Source organism: Tyto alba, unplaced genomic scaffold, assembly GCF_018691265.1.
Source record: "Tyto alba isolate M040663 unplaced genomic scaffold, T.alba_DEE_v4.0 Super-Scaffold_26, whole genome shotgun sequence".
In the NCBI taxonomy this organism is placed as follows: Eukaryota; Metazoa; Chordata; class Aves; order Strigiformes; family Tytonidae; genus Tyto; species Tyto alba.
In genome coordinates this window covers 1,288,658-1,303,461 of record NW_024881300.1, presented here as the reverse complement: position 1 = coordinate 1,303,461, position 14,804 = coordinate 1,288,658, and the positions used below count along the sequence as shown (strand labels likewise).

General features: G+C 45.3%; 1 protein-coding gene across 1 annotated transcript in view; it reads right to left on the bottom strand.

Moving 5' to 3' along the window:
- EDC4 (enhancer of mRNA decapping 4) overlaps positions 1 to 13,035 on the bottom strand; it is a 38,990-nt gene extending 25,955 nt beyond the window's left edge. The window contains exons 1-10 of the mRNA XM_032985380.2: positions 12,887 to 13,035; positions 8,549 to 8,705; positions 7,336 to 7,447; positions 6,123 to 6,222; positions 5,035 to 5,224; positions 3,837 to 3,984; positions 3,194 to 3,298; positions 2,174 to 2,283; positions 1,493 to 1,576; positions 821 to 916 (exon numbers count right to left, since the gene is read on the bottom strand). Coding sequence (XP_032841271.1) covers positions 821 to 916; positions 1,493 to 1,576; positions 2,174 to 2,283; positions 3,194 to 3,298; positions 3,837 to 3,984; positions 5,035 to 5,224; positions 6,123 to 6,222; positions 7,336 to 7,447; positions 8,549 to 8,705; positions 12,887 to 12,965 — 1,181 coding nt within the window. The 5' untranslated portion in view covers positions 12,966 to 13,035. The remainder of the gene's footprint in view (positions 1 to 820; positions 917 to 1,492; positions 1,577 to 2,173; positions 2,284 to 3,193; positions 3,299 to 3,836; positions 3,985 to 5,034; positions 5,225 to 6,122; positions 6,223 to 7,335; positions 7,448 to 8,548; positions 8,706 to 12,886) is intronic.
- Positions 13,036 to 14,804: the final 1,769 nt, after the last annotated feature.

The window sequence follows — 14,804 nt, the reverse complement described above, 5'->3', positions numbered from 1 at the left end:
CCGTAATGGGTGAACACCCCTCCCAGTCCTTATCTAGATTCCTGAGCCGTTCTGCTTCATCTTCTCCTTCCCACTCCTGAGAGGGGGAAGGGGTGACTGAATGGCTGCGTGGTGCTCAGCTGCCCTCTGGGCTCAAACCACAACAAATAGGAGGTGGAAAAAGCAGCACTCAGCTGTATGCCATATTCTTCTCACTTAAAGAGGGCAATTCAAAAGTGGCCTTAAGTGTACATGCGATCAGAGAGGCCACAATTCACCATCAGCAAAGTAAAATCAGGGAACATAAACTGAGTGAAGGGATGGACTAAAGCACAATTTGAACTTCTGGACCTATATGGCTCAGCAAATAAGCCTTGTGTAATTTCTTAAGCTCTGTCAAAATAGCAGCTTCTCTTTATTTAAATCAGAAAAAGCAGTAATAGGAAAAGATCCTAGACTGGTTATTGAATAGCTAGTATTTTTACAGAAGAAAGCACTCAGAGCATGCAATTTTGGAATGCCTCTCCTCATGCTACATGTATGTCTGAGCTCTACAAAACTAAGGGAATACAACAGGTCTCGGTAACATCAAGGAGACTGTACAAAAGGACCAACCTCCCCTGCCTTGTCAAAGCTTGACCTGCCAGTCTGCCACAGCCCTGATATTCAACAAATAGGTCAGACTGGCAAAGGAGGAGGCTCTAACTGGGTCTACATTAGACTCCACTGGAGATCAAGGATCACCTCTGCAAAGTAAGTATACCTGGAAATTGAGAGTTTTGTTACGATCCTCTGCTCAAAGTAAATCCAGCCCTTCAGGGGTTGGCATATCAACACCTACCGGACAGTCTGCAGACAGGTCCAAGACACAGTGCACCACATCTTCAGTTCTCTGTTCTGATCTGCTCCTGTGATGAGAAATCTCCAGAAGGGAACGCTGCAGGCACAACAGAATTAAGTTCTCTTAAAGAAGATTTGGTCCTTCCCATAAGGACATTCCACAGAAAAGTTCCTCACAGGCTGCCCATAGCAGACTTTGCCCAACTGTGCCTTGAAGTTCCCAGAAAATCTCTGCTTTTGAGGCAGACTAGAAACCTAAAAACTATATAAACCATATCAACCTAGAAATTACAGCTCTGAATAACCTTACACCCACAACTGACTGAAGAAAGAATATTTTTTTTTTTAAAAGCTATTTTATAATCAACTGCAATAGAGATTTGAAGGCTAACAGGCCAGTTAAAACTGACCTTACCACAAACCTGAAAGGACTCCTTCAGAATTTTCATTGTTTTCATGGAATCAATACTAGGATTAAGGTCACTTTAGGCTGTGCTCCAGAGCCTTATTTATTTATCCCTCACTAGAAAACTGACTACAAAGAGGTTTGGATTTGCTCCTGCCGCAAATCTACATTTTTACAAGTACAGTGCAGTTACAAGGATCCCTCCAAAGGCAGAGTTAGAAGACACAATTAAACTTCAATACGCCAAGTACAGGATTGGAGACTTACTCTGGGTCTTGTTTTTTGTGGTTGTCACAGAAGAGCAGGCAGGAAAGAGGCCTACCATCATGGGGTTTCCACTCATGAAGACACCTAGGAAACAATTGGAAAAGATTGAGTGTGCAGGGCATAGTAATAAGGAATATATAAGGTGGGTAGTGAATACATTACACCTTGTCCAAAGACAGCATTAAGTCAGCAGCAACCGAGTGTTATCAGCTTGTAGCTCTTTATAGGCTTATATAAAATAGGGAGAACACAGCCCATGCTGCCATAGATTGTGACCAAAAGAAATTTAAAAAAGTAACCATGCGTTGCTACATGGTTTGGTGTCTTAACAAGGGCCAATACATAAAAGAAGTCAACATTGAGCAGAACAGCTCAGACTTTCTGCATTTACAGGGACAGCACAAAAGAGTTTGACTACAGCCTGTACAAAGCACGGAACCCCTGCTTCCAGACTCAGCACTCTGCTTTTTTTCCTAAGTTCACCAAACCTTGAGCATGTGTAATATAACTCTTCAGACTACTCTACATTCACCCTATATATTTTATATATATATTTATATATTTTATATATTTTATAATGTCCTGAGAGTGGCCATCACAGGTGATTCTATAACAAGGAAATTCTCACAGAGAAAATGCTGCTCTGTTCCAAGATCCTTCATTTTCTAATTCTCCAGTTACCTTGGCTCGTCCTGCCCCTCTATATAGATCTGCCAGAATTTGACAAAACCATCATGGCTTGCTGTGGCCAACACGGTTCCATCTGGAGAAAGTGCTCCCTCACTCAGGCACTACACAGAGGAGGAAAAGAGACACAGAAAAGTAATTTTATAGCTTTTTTTATTTCACAGGAAGAAAAATTACTCTCTTCAAACACAAATTTGACTAACAGTGTGACAGTACAGGACATCAGAGTGATTTCTGACAGACATGTCAGCAGGCAGCTTAACCCTTCACAGAAGTATTGACAGGAGTCTTTTTTTTTTTTTTTGTAGTAATAATTAAAAATCACCTTTTCCAGACAGCAAATTTAACTACAGTGAATTGTGCTGCTACTGTTCTCACTGTTACTCGTGTTATAAACACAGCTCATTTTGTTTTGGGATCTTCTGGCTTTTCAGAGTCATTATTGTTTCACCTAAATGACACAATTACTGTTGTCACTGCCCTTTTCAATAAGTGAAACTGGACTCTTTCCAGCTGTCTCTCATATTAAAAATTTCACCTACTGGATACTCAGCTGCAGTCCTGGTCCACTGTATTCACAGACATAACTATATTCATTAGGGGAATCATAGAATAATAAAGATGACATTGTGCTTTATTTTCCCCTTCTCATCCAGCAGTAAACCACAGCAGCATTAAGTGGTCCATTTGCCAGGAGATATACAAAAATAGTTGAAATACAGCCCAGGTTGTCAAACAGGCCCTTAGAAATACAGGTGAGCTCCTTCAAGAACTATTTTCAAAGCAAACAACTACACATTCACCTTGCCTCCTTAAACAAGGGCTACTTACCAGTAGTGTAATGTACACAGGCAGTAGGTTGTGGGTGATAGTGTGGATGGGCAATAAACTGTTTTTTACATCCAACTGGCCTAAGAACTGCAGCTCCTGAGATGCTATAACCCAAAGAAAACTTACATGATCTGTAGCAATCACCTATGTGCTGGCAGTAAAGAAAACAAAATAGGTTTATACCGTGCTGTGGCCTTTCACCACAATGAAGCCTTCTTTGATGCTAGGCACTTCCACTGGCCAGGAGGTGTTGTTCGTTCGGATAATGTCCAAATCCCACACCTCTGCCTGGAAAACAAACGTGTAGGCACACAGGTTTATTTCTACAACTACTGGTCTGATCCAGTGAAGAATTTCTTATATCCTTATCTTACACCCTGATATACCAGCCCAATGGCAAGCATGTGGCATGAACCTCGCCATACCCACCCGATTTGGCCATTAGATGCTTTCCTGGCACCCAGCTGTACGTAAGTACAAGGAACTGATCTTGGCAGCTGTAGCTGCTGCTCACCAAGCTCCCCCCGCCACGTACTGGCTCAGCCTGAAGAGATGAGTGATGCCTCTGGCCCTCCACATTGTCTGTAGTGGTCCTCACTATTTGATGGTGAGTGGAAGTTATCACTTTCCATCCTCCTGAGGCCCAGAAAAAGATCAGTATGACCTCTCCTCAGAAAAGAGGAATCCCACATCTCATACTTCAGGAGGATCCCCAACATGGAGTAGACGGGAGCCTTTACAACTCTAATCATATCAGCTCCTTCCTTCATTAGATTCTCTCCCTCTAATGGTAATAAGGGACATTTCAAAAGTAGGATTTCCTTACCCTGTCCTCATGCAACAACGCCAACGTCTGACTTCCCTCTTCACCACTCTCCTCATTATCATCTGGGATGAAAGGGCACCAGATGATTCTTCGAGAGGTGTTCAATGGGGTATTGTCAGGCCGCTTGATGTTAACCAAGATCTCCTCTCTGATCACCACAGTTAAGGAACATAACATTCTGGCTGTGCTATGGACACTCAGCAACAACCTAATTCAGGCTTGGTCCTCCAGTAAATACGATTAAACCGCAAGATTTTTTGGATCATTGAGACTTGAAAAGAAATCAAGTAAAAAGATTCTGCTAAGAAAGCAGATAAGCTAGCGTCTCTTCACTATCAGAAGAGGTTAAGCTTACAAAAGTTAATAGATTCTCATCATTCGCTCTTGCAGGCTGCAGACAGGGACAGTATAAGCACAACAGGAGCACACAGCCATATCTGAACGTGCAATCCACACGACTGCTGAGGGACAGATTAAATGATTTCAGTTAGCATCGCAACACTACCGCGGAAAGACAGAAAAGCTATCACACTGCCCCAGGCTGAGCACTCTAGTCCACCCCTACAAATCAGATCTTAAACAACTACAACCACCTTTGCCCCAGTTGCTTTTGAAACAAAGGTACACAATTAAAATTAAGAAGCCACAACCTAAGACGATGTATCCCACAGACTGACGTGCTTCTCAAACGTCACTCCTAGCAATGAAAAAGAAAATATTTAGGGCCGTGAATCAAACATTGAAAATAATTTTCAGGTTCACCACAAAAAGAGGGACAACAGGTTTGGGAAGAAAGACAGTGAGCAGAAGGGAAGCATTACGTCCTCTTCCCTAGAAAAGTAACTGAGAAGAGCTAGAACCAGGCAAATGTCAGTAAAAAGCTTTGTCACACGGTCAAGGTGACACTGTCCATGTATAAAGTCAGCTAGTACAGACAGACTGACTACTTCTGCCCGAAGCAGAAGGAGCACTGAGGTGTCACTCCTAGAATTTTAAGTTACGTGTGATTTCAAGTAATGATTGTGCCGAATACAGGCACAGGCTGATTGATTTGATACTCTGGAAGGGGCAAAACTATCAACCTTCCCCCTGCAGGCTGCTATTCCGGAAAGGCTACAAAATAAGTTGCAATTCTGAGGTTGCATTTACATCTAACCATGACACAAAGACTGACAGGAGACGTATTTTGACAAGATACTGGATTTTTTCTTTATCCATGGCCAGGCGCCAGACAAAAAGGTTGCCGGCCTCATCCAGGCACGCCAGCTGGTTGGAGTTGAGATGAGCAAAAGCCAGGTCTGCGACACCGCCCGTGAATCCTTTCAGCAAGGTCCGCTCAGCAGTGCTGATGCTCAACACTCGCACCATAGCGGAGCCGTTACTGGCAGCTGCGGGAAAGACAAACATCACTAATGCGGGCAGTCTTACGGAGATCATATTGTTTCCACTTCTTGATGCCCAAGCCAGCACTAGCAGACCACTCTGCTTTTCACAGCGTTACTGCACCCAACCTCTAACACTTTAAAAAAGGGTGCGACACCCTAGATCTGGTCTAAAATAACCTCAGCTAGGACGGAACACAGCAGCAGTGTAGTAGATTTCATAAAAGGCCAGACAAACTGTTGGGTGGTAGAACTAAGAAGAAAGGGAGGAGCTGATGGAGCCCCAAGCACTGTGTGCTTATACGAGAGCAGAAAGAGACACTGCAGCTGACCACGTGCTTTTTGTTTCATCTATGTTGTGAAACAATCTTTCCCTGCATCGTTCTGCTTTTCCCTCCCTTCCTACTGCAAAACACACTGCATCTGCATTGCTCTTTGGCTCCTCTAAATTTAGCCTTAATCTCAACTCTAAATTTATGCAAGCAAATCCATCACAAACATTTATCTGCTCAAATTACCACAGGGCTGTTTCTGTGCTTAGCTACAGAGAAGCTTATTTGCTGCAGAAATATTTAGAGGAGCAACCTGAACATCAGCTTACTGTCCAGTGAAGCCAATGTAGTCATTAAACTTTTCCTCCATCCCCACCAAGTCCTTCTCTTTTACTTCTAATTTCAGAAAAGCCTTCTTTCTCAGTGGAAGCTCTCCCACATGACCAGCTCTTCTCTCCCCTGTAGCTCCAGCTTCACTTCTATATTTCCACTACAACAGCACCCTGATCTGGCTATTGCAAGATGCGTTTCAACTGTCGCCAGTTGCCTCCTTCTGATAAAAATTTTGCCTCTCTTAGAGATACACAGAGGGAAATAATACAAATCACATCCAAGACAAGAAGGTATCTCACCTCTAATGGCATAAGCCAGATAAGAGTTTGAAACAGCTATGAGATTGCCATAATAATATTTCTGCTCCCAGTCATATCTAGCAACAGGCTGTATTTTTACCTGCTCAGGAGAAAGAAAACAAAACATGAGAAATGTCTGGAATTAACTTTTTCCTGGAACAAACCTGCCAAATACACAACTTCCTGTAGGGAAGATCTGCAATGCTTAATAGGAAGTGGTTAGAAGCAGCAGTTGGTAAGAAGAATTGCACACTGAATGTCATGTCAGAGTTCTGGAGGCTGATGAATCTTTTCTTCCACTGCAAGAAGGAATGCAACTCACGGAATTTGTCATGCTGCAGAACAACACTCTACCCTGCAACTACAGCAAAGCAGCCTTTACCTCTTTATTAGCACTGTGTCTGGATTCACAGCTCTTGGAAACTTGTTTGAAATATAGAAACACATTTGCTACGTGGGAACTTGCATTTTAGTTTCAATACTGATTCCCAAGAAACTGAGTGTCCCCGTCTTATTTGATAAGCATTGTCTCTGTGAGCAAAGAATCAAGAAACAATATGGAAATTATAGCAGTGATCACCCCTTTTATTTGTATCTTCAGTATTATCTATGAAAAACAAAGATAACATGGTACAGTATTCATTTACCATCGCTGTAATCCCTTAATTCACTGCACATTCAAGAACAAAATGATATAATATGGAAAAGGGCAGAGAGGATCAAGACCGGAGTGTCCTCTCCTAATTACTAGCATTTGTTCTAAGCATGTCTTAGTAGTCTGCTACAGCACTAGTTCTAATCTCAGCGTATTTGTTCTTCTGCAGCTCTGATCTGTTGGGTGGAAGACAGCAGGACTGAAACTAGCACACCATCATGAGCAACCCTCCCTCCATAGCGAAGACCTTCCAGTGAAGAAACGATCAGCAGGAAAAGCTTGTTTGTGAAGGAAGGGCACTTTCTCAGAAACCTACACCTTAGACCATGGACTTATTCCTGAAAATTAGAGGATAGCTTAGACAGACTTTGGAATAACAGTAACAAGCAGCTACAAGATGCCACTCCAATTTTTTTCCCCCTTGTTAAGCTCTTTGACAAACTTCTACCTAATTACAAGCTCCTGTAATGCAGGAAAGAAGACAGTAATTTCTGTTGAAAACATTCAAGCATGAACTGATGTGACAGAGACAGAACTATCATTTCTCTTGCTCCTTACCTTGTTACTCCCTCTGGCCTTACTGGTGATGCTGGAATCACTGCTGGCCACTATCTCCACATCTTTTGCTGATATCACTACACAAGTGGAGCTGTCATCACCAGAAAGGCAGCTTTTAAGAAAAACAAAGGGGGGGGGGGGGGGGGGGGGGGGGGGGAATCAGACAAGGCTCACAGGAGGAGAATAGAGGTCAGATATTTGTTATTCATAATTAACAGCAATGCAGAAGGAGTATCTGTTCTTCATGGAGTTTTGAGCTGAACAGCTGAAAACAGAGACTACCTTCAGTTAAGAGTCTCCCTTCCCCGTGTGTCACAGGTTTAAGAGAGCTGAACACCTGGTTTGTTCAGCTTAAAAACCTCCAGTCTATTTGACTTGAGCACTGACCTACATTTGGTTCAAGTAGCCTCAACTACCACCCAACATCCAAGGTGCAAAGAGACCTAAGCCAACCAGCTGAACCTCATCGACAACTGCACACTGCTCATGGTTCTCACGGCGTCCTCTCTCAAACCTACGACCACAGAACCCAAACAAAAGCTATTTACACAAGCTCTAATGTTAAGAGACAACACACGGAGCCAACCTTTACACTAATTAGACTGATGTGGATTTGCATTATTACTCCCATGACATATCTAAAGTATCCTATACACATATGTTCTCTTGCATATAAGCAGTAAAAGCACATGCACTGTCCAAAACACACTGATGTATACGCACAACTCAGCAAAGAGGTAGGCAAAAATCTAGTTGAGGATCATTTGTCCTGTTTTAAGTAATGTGGAGAGAAATACTTCAACAAGTGCAAGGTCTACTGTACTGTGGGCTGCTATAAGTTACCTCTCAGGTAACTTGAGTCCCTGAAGAAGTCCAGCTGGAGGTATCCACAAGAACACTAAGTTTCACCCAGAGCCCTGCTAATCTACCTCCATCCTGACTTGAAACATCCACCACGTGAGCAGTCCTGTTCCCCTTCTCTCTAAACAGCTCTGCTGATATTCTTCAGTTCCTGAGCAGCAAGGATGGAAGGCTCCATGCATCAGTCTCACAAAAGCTACAAAAGCTCTGACCAACTGCATAGACACACAGCCGTCACCCAAACTCGATGTAAAACTCATTGTCAGATCCCCAGCATGCTTGTCCAGGCTCACCAGAACTCATTCTTAACCATTTTCTACTCACTCTCAAGTCTTTTTTGAACAAAACTTACATGACTTGCTTCTCCTGCAGGGCTCCCAAAGAAATGCTGCGATGCACGGGCTTAGGCAAAGAAGGTCCATCTCCAGCCACAATGGGATCAGGCACCAGCAGTCCATTCAGGTCTCCATTATATGAATTTGAGGGTCTCTGGTTCTCATTCACTGAGCCTAGGGGAAAGCATGATCAACTGTGCACAATATCCATTTAAAAGAAACAGCAATGCGTGATACATACTACCCCAGATGTTTTTTTGTCAGGTTCTACTGGTCTATCAGGTTGTATGCTGAGTTAGTTGGGAAAAGTATTCTTCAAAAAGGATGTGTAAGAGACCCCCCATGTAAGAAACTTAATTCCACACAGATGAGTGAAGTCGTAGCTCTTTTCTTACATAACCAATCCCAGCTGACCAGGAAAACACCAAAGAACGGGTACAGGGAACTTACCAGGTTCAAGGAACAAATAGTCTTGGATCAGAAAGACCAAGATGGTAATTCAGATTTAGTGAATTGAGTGTCAAACCAAAGGGTTCTCAAAAGGTCATTTCTAACCCCAGAGGGATCTCTGAAGTCCAGCAATACAGTGGTGAGCTGCAACATTTGGAGTTGTCTGGAAATAATACATTTGTTACTCTCCAAAACCGGCTTCTGACTGCAAGATCTGACCTCAAAGTCCAGGTGCTTGAGTAACTCAGCTATGAAACTGTGCAGCTGTGCCTGCAGGATTCCCACATTTTTCCCTTGGTCAACTAGTCACATAGAAGTTCATAGCACTCAAGTTTTGCGTAAAGCAACCATTTGATCAGAGCTTCAGCTCTGCTTTGAAGTGTGTATGTGCCCTGACTTCATGTATTTGGCCTAGCACAAGTTGCCTGGTGGCCTCCATGCCTTCTGAAGGCTTTTAGAAGGGGACCGATGTTAACAGGGGGTGAAGGAGACTCTTCTCCTATTCCACTATCAAGGTAAACAGTTGATGATCCCCACTGGAGAGCAAGCCCACTCCATCTGCACTTACACATCAGTACACCAAACCAAAGCCTCCTGTCTCAGCAAAATCCTCACTTGAAATTTCCACTGGTTTTGAAAACTGAAATTTCGTATACTGTTGCCAGGTAACAACTGCTGCTGAGCTCTTGCAAAATGGCTGCTCCCAGGACCAGAAACTCCACTGCTACTGGCACACATAACAAACCTAAACTAAACCATGGGCAAGAGGCATGTCCTTTGAAGGCAAGGCAAGCTCTCAGTTACCAAATAGGCTTTAATGTATCAGGTTATTTCTGTAGGCAGCAGCACTCATCTCCAACTATTATTCATTTGCCAGAATATTTAAAACTTGACTGTTTATGAACAGAGTCATTAATTCAGCAACTATGCCATGCACACACAAAGCCTGTGCAGCTACAGGGTATCCTGATGCAGAGACCATTCGGGTGATCCCCTCAGTCTACCTGCACTCCACGAAGAAAAGAGCAGTGGCACTCACACAGCACAAGGAAACTTTGGGCCAGGGAATGTCATCCTCTAACCACCTAACACATTTGTGTTGTGCTTGCTGTCACAAGATTAAGATGCACCTTATTCCTACAGCATATGGTGGGTGCTTGTCCAGTTGCAGCAACATCCATCAACTGCAATTTATCCTTTGCGATCAAAAGCAGGAAAATGTTCATTACAGAAAAAGCATCCAGGCTGCCAGAGAAAGACAATACTTTCTTTGCTCTATTTGCAGCAACAGGAATGGCTCATGTAAGTATCTCTGTTCTTTTATGGACAGCAGGACAGTGACATTCGCTCCACAGGAAAGGGAAGGAAGAAACACTCCCCAGAGGCTGAGGGGCACAACAACAGTGTGCCGAAGTTCAAGAACAGGCCCATCACTCTGCCTTACTTGGAGTCAGACAAGCCCAGGTGCTGCCTGCACACAATCCTGAAGGCATAAAAGAAGGGAAGAGGCTCAGAATTTAGTAGGTACATGAACAAAACCAAAAGTTGAACCTAGACTAGTAGATCTCAGTCTTCAAAGGGAAGGAAGTGTGGTCGTATTCTTTACCTTCTCAAAGAGCAGGAGCCATCAGAGCCGAGATACTGAACTCTTCCTGCTCCCAGAACCCCCGTACCAGGGGTGCTACTTTGTACTAAATGGTGACTTCCCCGAAAAACACCACATGAATAGGGTGAGCCCCTGTAACACCTGGTTATCAGCAGAGCTTTCTGCCCAGAACCCCAGCAGGGTCCCTCCTCCCCAGCACGCTGGCACCCACGGCCTGTCCACGTGCCCCAGCTGGGCGGTCCATGGTTTGATCATGCAGCTCCCCCGTGCCGAGGGCACGGCACCAAAAACGGGCAAGCGCTACTGAAATGATAGATGATGCTTGTCGAAACTGGGATAAAACTGTGCCCAGAGTGACTTTGGTGGTGGATCGCATTTTCACAATCGCCAAACCCAGCAGAACTACAAATGGGTTGTGACAGTTGTAAACTCTTTAGAGTGGGGAGCGTTACTTGTCACCTGCCTGGACAGCATCCAGAATAACATAATGCTGCTCATCGGTACACGCACCCAGTACTGCAAAACTTTCTTCATGGCAATAACCTTGGAAAGCAGCTACAGTAGTATCTGCTGGGTATTAAAATCTGTAAGTGAAATCCAAGGTGTAACAGAAACTAGGACTAGAGAGGACCTTGACCACAGCAACTTTAGGCCAGACAAGACTAGCCCTATGCACACAATTCAGGAGGCTGCTTCTAATCTCTTTCAAAACCCTTGAAAGATCCCCCAGTTTCCCCTTCCTCTGACATCCCAACAGGAGTTTCAAAGGCTTTCAGTTAAGAAACATGTACTCTTTGCCTTTCACCTTATTATGTCCAGTCCTTTCAGGTCCGTTTGCTATTACCCTGGGAGTGATTTCTGCTGAGAACCACCACAGGTTTCTTAGTGCTTGACTTACTGTCCACTTGCTCCTTTTCCTCTCAACTGCCTTCTTGTGCACCAGAGTTGACAGAGAAGGTATGAAGAGAATGAATAGAAAAGAAGAAAAATTAAAAGAAATAAGCCATACTCAGTAAATAACTCTTTTGCTACAACCAGCAAGAGAAGCTGCTTCAGGGGAAAGTCAAGTCACCTCGAGACAACAGAAATAACATTTCCCAACCACAATGCATCCTTTCCGTTCAGAAATTGCTTGTGAAACAAGTGCTCCCTATCCCTGCACTGAGTCCTCTTTTCAGTCTTCCAAGTACAGAGCACCGCACTGTGAAGGAAAAGTGTATTTTCTTATAAGAATTATAATCCGGGAACAGCCAAGTACTACAGAAACAAGAGAAACTACTTCAAGTAATGAGAAGTTTCTTTATGGGTAGTAAAACTAATGAAGCTGGCTTCCTGTGCGTTTGCTCCATCACCCCATGTGCCTCTACAGCCCTCTCACAACAATCCTGCAGCCAACCTCTCATCCTTTTGGTCGAACAAAAGGCAACACACATGGCAGTTGCTTTGGAGGTAGCACATTTGTACCGACTCTCAGGACACTTAAAAGCTACATCATTCCTGCCTTTTCCTCAACAGGAGCAGAACACAGGCATAAACTCTGTCCTCTATCCAGAGGCTAAGTTGGTGTTTTGTTTTGTTTTTTTTTTTTTTTTTTTTCAAACTATTCATGGTGTCAGCCTCCTTTGGATCATTATCTCATCAGGTTTGACCAAAACAACGTGGTAAGTTCAAAAAGCTATGAGGGGGGTTGAGAGAGCGATGCTAGGCTACGGAGAAGTGGGCACACGTTTTATACAGCTGACTCCTACGCCTGCTGCTGCTCACCACTGGTATTTTTACATGCAGAAGGGGGCCCGCTGAACTCTGAGTGCAGAAGTATAATAGCTCAAAGAAAAGGGAGAAGACTCACAACCACTTTAAGAGATATATTTGTGATTCCATTTCGCATTCAAATAGGAAAAAAAAAAAAAAGTGAAAAGTTTGTGGAAAGGGTGTAGACGGCACAGATCTCAGAGCGGTCCTTTCCCCTGAGCCCAGCAAAACCTCTAGGAAAAACTCAAAGGATTCTCAACAAAGGAGGGAGACTTGGGGCGAGGAGGTCGGTGCTGCTCAGCCCTCAGCAGCGAGACCTCTCAGAGAATCGGCGCAGAGCCCCACAGCAGCGGCAGCCAGCTCTGGGTCCGTGCCTCTCCCAGCAGAGCTGAGGCCGGGCGGCACGCAGCTCCCCCGGGGCAGGGCCGAGCGGGATGGAGCCCGCCCCGGGGGGAGACGGGCGCGGCCCGGCCCCGGTGCAGGACGAGGCAGCGCGGCCGCCGGCCCCGCCCCGGCGGCGGCCTCCTCCCGCGCCCCGGCCCCTCACCTCCCGGGCGGTCCAGCTTGAGGATGTCCCGCAGGTGCTGGGTCGCGTCCTCGATGTCGATGCTGGAGGAGGAGGCCATGGGGCCCAGCCCGCTTCCCGCCGCCCGCACCGCCGCCAGCGCGCTGCCCCGGCCCGGCCCGCCGCCCACGCTTCCGCCTCCGGTCCGGGCCCGGGTGCGCCCGCCGGAAACCGCCGCCAGGACGGAGGGTTCCGGGAGCGGCGGGGGGCGGAGCCAGCCCTGACCCGGCCCCAGCCCCGGCGGGAGCTGCCCCGCCAGCCCGGGCCCCGAGGCGGAGCCGCTTGCCTCGGGCCTCAAGGGCCTGCATCGGCCCCAGCCCCGGCGTTACAGCCAGCAGGCATTCCCCTCGGGTCTAATACCAGGAGGTGACACCGAAACTCTCGAGTACGAAGGGGTACGGCAGGTCATTAGGGCAGGCGGCCATCCCTCCGCACAGGCCTCCTGGCTCAGGAGCTGGCTGCTGGAGCTCCGACACTTGCAGTGAACGCGGGTAGAAAAAACAAGAGACAAGAGGTGGCAAATCTGTTCGCATATACCAGGCCTTGCAAGCGACCTGCTGGCATCAAAATTATTAAGTGATGATGAGTTAAAAACCCTAGTGTTTGCCTCCTCGGGTAAGGAACCAGAAGTGAATGGCTATGTGGAGAAAGAGAGCCCCAGAAGGATCTATATCATCAATTTCAGAGGATAACTGCTTTGAACAGCCTAAAAGAACCTCATTTTGTATAGTTTTTAAACTAACACCCGCCACACGTATCATTCCTTGAAACAGATTTAAGCAAGCTCTCTTAGCTTATGGAGGTCATTATTCACGGACTAGATCCCTCTGCAGGGCAAGGTTCCTAAGCCAGACCTATTCTTACATCCTCCCTCCTCTGCCACACTTCACTTTGATCCAGAGCTACAACGTAAGAATCCTTGCTTAGCAGTGACCACACAAAACGCCTCCTGCTAAAAGAGCTAATCTCTTCAAGTGGTTAATTTTGAGTGCGACTTTCACAGCATAGCAGTTGAGGGAACAGTCCTGCCATTGAAATGGGGGAACATATGCAAATGCTGCAATGCCGAACAGGAGCTTCCATGAAAGCTCCGTTGCAATTCAAATGCAAAAGCAGATGGATTTGAGATCTGACCAGCTCGAGCACAGCCCACCCCAGGCTTTTCTGACAAGTCTCAGGGAAATGCCAAGTCCTCTACACTTAGAAAGCCCGAGCTCAGTAGGGTGTGCAAAGCCCCTGAAAACCAGGGCCTAATAGCTTAGCGAGGTCTGAAGGTAAAGTGGATCCGATTCTGTTCCTGTGCCATCTCATATGCTGGAAAGATCAATTTAATAAATCCCTTTGCAGGTGGAATACTGCCACCGCCAGGGTAGAAGATTAATGGCAGCCAACCAGACTTGTGCTCTGTGTTGTCTTTCTAGTATCCCTTCATTAAAAGTGGAGAGTACTGCATTTACTGTAGAGGCTTTTACAAGTCTGGCCAGGGCTTTAGAGACAAATACAAACTTGATGAGGGCAGCACTATAGAGAATACAGCTGCCCTGTTTATCTCTGAGGGTGAACATAATAGCTGTCATCAAGATTAACTACAGGCTACTATTACTATTGTCATCCTTGTGTATTATTTGAGGCTTTTGCCTTGGTAAAATACAACAGCTGAGAACTATCCTATCAATGTTAAAAGCCGAGCTAGAAGTCTGTTATAAAAGCTGCTGAGAGAGAGGGGAAAAAAAAGAAGTCGTATGGCCAAGGGCAGACATGAACTGCTTTCATTGGCAAAACTAACAAGTGCTCTTCCATTTGAGTTTTAGGCTTGTAAGCATTTCCCCACCAGGCAGACACAGGACATCCAAAGCAAACAATATCATATACTTCGTATCCAAGTCATGAAAACAATTTA